Source organism: Antennarius striatus, chromosome 9, assembly GCF_040054535.1.
Source record: "Antennarius striatus isolate MH-2024 chromosome 9, ASM4005453v1, whole genome shotgun sequence".
NCBI classification, from domain to species: domain Eukaryota; kingdom Metazoa; phylum Chordata; class Actinopteri; order Lophiiformes; family Antennariidae; genus Antennarius; species Antennarius striatus.
This window is the reverse complement of record NC_090784.1, coordinates 461,431-467,500: the sequence shown is the minus strand read 5'-3', so window position 1 is coordinate 467,500 and position 6,070 is coordinate 461,431. Positions and strand designations below refer to the sequence as shown.

At 43.0% G+C, this 6,070-nt stretch overlaps 1 protein-coding gene across 2 annotated transcripts in view; it reads left to right on the top strand.

The window, feature by feature from the left end:
• rwdd1 (RWD domain containing 1) overlaps positions 1-5,601 on the top strand; it is a 13,865-nt gene extending 8,264 nt beyond the window's left edge. For both annotated transcript variants that reach the window (XM_068323497.1, XM_068323498.1), the window contains exons 2-7: positions 331-396; positions 526-656; positions 1,310-1,453; positions 3,836-3,968; positions 4,933-4,995; positions 5,218-5,601. In XM_068323497.1, coding sequence (XP_068179598.1) covers positions 331-396; positions 526-656; positions 1,310-1,453; positions 3,836-3,968; positions 4,933-4,995; positions 5,218-5,330 — 650 coding nt within the window. In that variant the 3' untranslated portion in view covers positions 5,331-5,601. The remainder of the gene's footprint in view (positions 1-330; positions 397-525; positions 657-1,309; positions 1,454-3,835; positions 3,969-4,932; positions 4,996-5,217) is intronic.
• The last annotated feature ends 469 nt before the right edge of the window (positions 5,602-6,070 follow it).

The window sequence follows — 6,070 nt, the reverse complement described above, 5'->3', positions numbered from 1 at the left end:
TCTAACCACAGCCTGTTCTGTGGAGGACTCTAACCACAGCCTGTTCTGTGGAGGACTCTAACCACAGCCTGTGATGTGCTGTTTTTGACCAGCTGCAGCTGATTTTCTGACAACCAACCAACCAACCAACCAACCAACCAACCATCAAGCTAAAGTTGGGGAAAAGTTTCTTTAGAGGAAATAAGAAGGCATCAGTCCATATTTTACCACAGAACATTTCTTTAATCATTAAACATATTCGCGATTTGCTCTTGGCCAGCAGATGTGTCAGTCGGCACTGAAACAAAGCAGACTGGTTGAAGACAATAAATATGTCATGTGTGTCTGCAGTGCTTTCAGAAGATCCCACCAGCTTCACCATCACAGTAACATCGGAGGCAGGAGACAATAGTGAAAGTGAGTATTTCTCGGGTTGTACAGTCAAATCAAACATTATTGAAATGTCAGTGGATCGTGACATAACTGGATCTAGAGTTAACATTTAGATGAATGCCATAAAATGAGACGCCTGGATTCATCTTGCAGCCGTGGAAGCAACGTTTAAGTTCACCTACGTAGAGAAATACCCAGATGAACCTCCATTGTGGGAGATCCAGTCCCAGGAGAATCTAGACGACGGTGACAAGGAGGACATCCTCACCATACTGCAGCAACAGGTGTGTCCATCTGAGCAGAACACCATCTCACTGACACAGTGTACCAGTCCCTTGTCCCTTCACTGACTGAGCCTGTGATCCGGACAGAACTTGTTTAAGTTAAACTAACCTAAGAAACAACCTCAGATACCTGAGTAACGTCTAACAGAAATGTAATGTTTTTGTGTTATATCGCCTGTAAATTCCATGGATATATGTAAATTATTTTTGGTTTTCTTAATACAAGCTCATAACTACAATTAACACGTTTCAGGCATGAGCATCTCGACCGGTTCACAAGGAGTCTAAACATTATTATTCATTAGCTGATGAGAAGGGGTAGGAGTCTATAAGTGGTACTTCTGCTCACCCCTTTTCAAAGATGTTGTATGTCTCGACGTTTAAGGGGCTTCTTCAGTTCTGAAGAACTTCTAGAGAACTGAAGAAGCCTCTTGGATGGGAGGTGAAATGACCTACGTCAACCTAAAGTCCATTTCATTCTTTTTTGCTCTTCCTGATGTAGAAAGTGGTGCTTCTTTTGGACTTTTGTACGTAGGTTGGATTTTAAAAATGAAAAATCAGTGATTTAAAAAGCCCAAGTAGTCCATGCACCATACCAGCTGTTATGCTAACATGACATTATAAGATACTTTTGCTTGTATGTTACCCTGCAGGCAAAAGAAAACCTGGGCATGGTCATGATTTTCACACTCGTCACGGCCGTTCAAGAGAAACTCAATGAAATTGTGGATGTGATGAAAAACAGACAAGAAGAGGAGAAACGACGGAAAGAAAAAGAGGCAGAGGAAGCGGAAAAGGTAGGAGCGAGGGAGAAAAAGACATTTGATTGTTGTTTCTCCACTCTTTAAGATACGTACAACATTTCAAAGGCTCACGCTGTCACCAACTCCACCCACTACCTGTCAATCATGGTGCCAACCAATCACGGCCATCTGCTAGAAGGAATCATGTGAACAATATGGCGTAAAGCATCTGTGTCAGGAGCAGAAACACCTCTGATGGACTCCAGTTCACATCATCTAGAGTCAGAACTGTTAACAATGTTCATGTTCAGAGCAGAGAGTCCAAACAGAACGACACACAAAACAACCATTAGTGATTGAAACTAGCTGCTAGCACCAACAGTCTGTCCAGATATGGTTTCTGTTTGGAGTGGGACAATCCATGTAGTACCCACAATGCACTGGGGGGCTGACAGAAACACTGTACTCCTCGCTCTCACTGCAGCGTGTAGAAGGACCAGACGTCGTGTCCATTTGGTCGATTTTAATCAGACTGAATCCCGCAGGTGAGACTCGTGATGAAAAACTTGTGCGAGATCCGAAATTTAGGTGGAGAAATGAATAAATTGATTTTCTTTTTTTTTTTAATGGATGTGCATTTTTTCCCAATATTATATCGCGGAAAAAGGTAGCATCGATTTGTTTTCAATTATTTTTTATTATAAGTATTTAAAGCTTGCATCCCAGGAACGCGTGTTGTCCGACGATCGTTCGCCCCTGTCAAAAAATGTGTGTGAAAGACGCAAGGATGCACGCAAACGAGAACACTGTCCACTTAAACTTATGTATTCAGGCAGGCCCTTTCTGTGGTACGTCTGATGATTCCTTTTCATATCTTTACCTTTGCACCTTGTTTTATTGTGTTCACTTATCCTGGGTTGTAGAAAGGGCTGTATGGATAAAAACGATTTGATGCTTGTATAAAGTTAAACTTGATCAACAGTTGGATGGTAACTTGCATCCCCATTTACAAAAGGTTGTGATTCTGTGTTAAATGTAAATTAAACATGATTTGAAGACCAAGAAAACGAATGAAAAAGCACAGAGACGGAAATGTTAAAAATGCCAGATTTCAATGTTTCTTTGATTTAGATCTTCCTTTGGATTTGATGGTACTGGTGTGTTAAAAAAAGTGAGCCATTGGCAAAAAGTTGTGAAACACTAAGGAAAAAATACCTCATAGAACATGTCAAAATTTATTTGCTTAAATAGTGGTTCAAGAACCGTGTGGACCAAAAAGTGTCACCGGCAGTGGAGAGGTCCCAGATGAACCGTAGGTGTGTGCGTGTGCTCGTCTGCGTCTCTGTGCGGCTCCACGGTGCACTGGCGTCATGCCCAGAGTGTTCCCCACCTCACCCCCCAGCCAGCTGGGATAGGCTCCAGCTCTCCACAACCCGCTAGGGCGGAAGAAGCGGTTAGTAAAATGTATGGATGGAGGTGCTCCAAGCCTACAGGTATATGAAATCACCTATTCAGGCAAACTGCTTTGACAAATATTTGAGAGAGAATGGGTCGCTCTCAGAAGCTCAGTGATTTCCAGTGTGGAGCTTTGCCACCTTTGCAAAATATCCACTCATAACATTTCTTCACTACTAAATATTCAGCAGTCAACTGTTAGCGGATGCTGAGGCGCATAGTGCGAAGAGGTCGCCTACCTTCTGCAGGGTCAATCATTACAGACCTTCAAACGTCATATGGTCTTCAGATTAGCTCAAGAACAGTACGCAGAGAGCTTCATGGAATCAGTTTCCCTGGCTAAGAAGCTTCATGACAGCCATACATCACCAAATCCAATGCACAGCGTCGAATGAGGGTTGTAAAGCATAATGCCACTGGACTCTAGAGCAGTGGAGACGCGTTCTCTGCAGTGACGAATTGGACATCTCATCTGGCAATCTGATGGACGAGCCTGGGGTTGGTCCATCAGGAGAACGATACTTGTCCACTTCCAACATGACTGCTCCAGTGCACAAACCAAGGTCCATAGAGACACGAATGACAGAGTCTGGAGACGGAGAACTAGGCCTACTCGTCCAACATCAGTGTGTGACCTCACAAATACGCTTCTAGAAAAATGGTCAAAAATCCTGCTAACACACTCCTAAACCTGGTGGACAGCCTTCCCAGAAGAGTTGACGCTGCTACAGCTGCAGAGGGTGGACCGACGTCGTACTGAAGCCCATGGAAACACATTCCACTTTCAAAAATAGCAGTGACTTTAATGAGTTCCCAAATGCCTAAAATGTTAAAAGAAGAAAAGAATTCATCGATATTGCTGGAATCTCGAAATGTAGACAAGATTATATAAAAAAAAGTTTTGAAACGTTTGCCTTTTGTATTTTTCAATCACACATGGGATTTTTGATCATTTTTCTCATCACAATCTGTGTCGTACAGGTAGCGTTCCATGGCACAGTGGTAACCATTGAGAACTTCCTGGCATGGAAAGCTAATTTTGAGCAGGAGATGACTGAGCTACGGAAGAAGAAACAGAAAGAGGAGGATCAGACAGGAAAATCCAAACTCACCGGTAAAGTCTGATGTTGTTACTCTTGCTATAATGTGAGGTATGTCTCTCTGCACATTGCTATGTACAGATGTGCATCCTTAACATATCATGACATCCGTTCATTTGATCCAACAAAGTACACTGTATAGTGAATGATGACATTTTAATATATAAACTTGTGTATCAACAAATCTGGAATGAACCGACCTCAAACTGTCAGGACATGAACATAAACTGATGTCACAGTTACAGCGTTGGTGCCTCACCTTTAACAGCTAGGTCCAAAAGAACCTGAACAGTGATTAAAGTCATCAGCAGTCATCAGTATGTCCTCCTTCTTGGTCCTGGTGGGTGTTCAGGTGCACAAAGAGGTCAATCCTGGACCCACATACTTTGGTGCAGTGTGGACGTGGGTGGGCAGTGGTAGTTGTGGGTGTTGATGGGACCTTATTGGTGGAGGTGGACTGAGGAGATGGTCATTCTATTGTGTGGCCCCTTCTCAAACAGCTTCTCTCCAGGCAGATGTGCTCTTTGCTGTAGCCCGCCAGGCGTTTAGAGATGTGTGGCACTTCCTGTAGTGGTCTATGATGTTGTTCTTGTACCTTTTGGCCTCCTGGAGCACATTCACCATGGTCAAGCTGTGAACACAGGACTGGTTTGGGTAGGAGATAACCTGGCCACCATATGATGTGCGGTCAAAGACGAGCTGAACCTCTTCTTTCATAAACATTGGTTTTAGGAACTGAGACCAATAGTTGTGGTTTTGAAAGCTGAATTTATTCCCACTCTTGCTTTATGAAGGACTTCAGCATTTCATGTGGACGATGTTTCCTTTGTCATTTCATAATGTGCCAAACATTTCCAGTGGATGTTTACACATCGCACTGCTTTGGTAATGGGGCTCAAAGGCACTTTAAGTTACATTCATTCTCTGAAAGGCAACACAAAAATACAGTTCATTATTAATATGTTGTTTCCTCACCAGGTAAACAGCTGTTTGAGACAGATCACAATCTGGACACGTCTGACATTCAGTTCCTTGAAGATGGTAATTCCTTGTTTTTCATCAAATGATCAAGAATGAAAAATGTTTTAGGGGCTGTATGTAATCATATGTTGACTCTTGTTTGTAATGTAACTGTTTTCACTCCATACTGAGGAGATATTAGGACTGTGAAAAGAAAAGAAAAGAAAATGATTCATTTTTTTTTCAAAGAAGATATGTTTGAAAATCTTTTTGTTCTCATGCACCTACTTTGCTGTTCTGCAGCGGGAAACAATGTTGAAGTGGACGAGTCCCTGTTCCAGGACATTGAGGACTTGGATTTGGATGAGGACAACCCTGACTATGATCCTTTACAGATGGGCAGTGATGAAGATTAGCACAGCAGCAGCAGTCACACAAACGTCTTTTAAACATGTGGAAGGACAACATTCAAGAATCCAGTGCAACCATTCATTTTAATGTTTATGCCTAAACAAAAAAATTGACCCAAAAAATGACAGGAACTGGTTTGGCTCTAGCGCTACTTTGCATACTGGGCCAAAAGAAGGTGTGGAATATTGTATTGAACGTCAGCAAATACAATTACTGTGTATAAATAAACTGTTGGGGATACGTGGAATCAACATCCACCTGTATCCTTCCACCTGTACCTGTGTGTGTGTGTGTGTGTGTGTGTGTGTGTGTGTGTTTACACACACTATTGTGAAAATTTGACCTTGAACTAGTTTTCTCAAGGTCAAAGCTAGTGCTTTGATCAGCCATCGGTGGATCGATTCCCGCTCCCCCCCAGGACATCCTCCGGAGTGTGAGCTGATGGTGGGAGGTGTCTGCTCACCTCCCGGCCACTGCCCTTGAGCAAGGCACAGTTCCCCCAACAAGCTGTTAGTTTGGGGCGTGACCCCTCATGCGCGACCTGTTACTCTGCCTCCCCCTACTGTTTGTTGTGTGATGTTACTAACTGCATGCCACAGGCCCCTACTGTGGTGTGTGTCAGGGGCCTGTGTACATCTACAGTATGTATGTACTGTAGGCATGACCTAACTCATATGTAACTGCATGCAAGTAGAGTAGAATGAGAAAGACAATCCTCGTTGAGGGATAATACAAGTGGACTTTC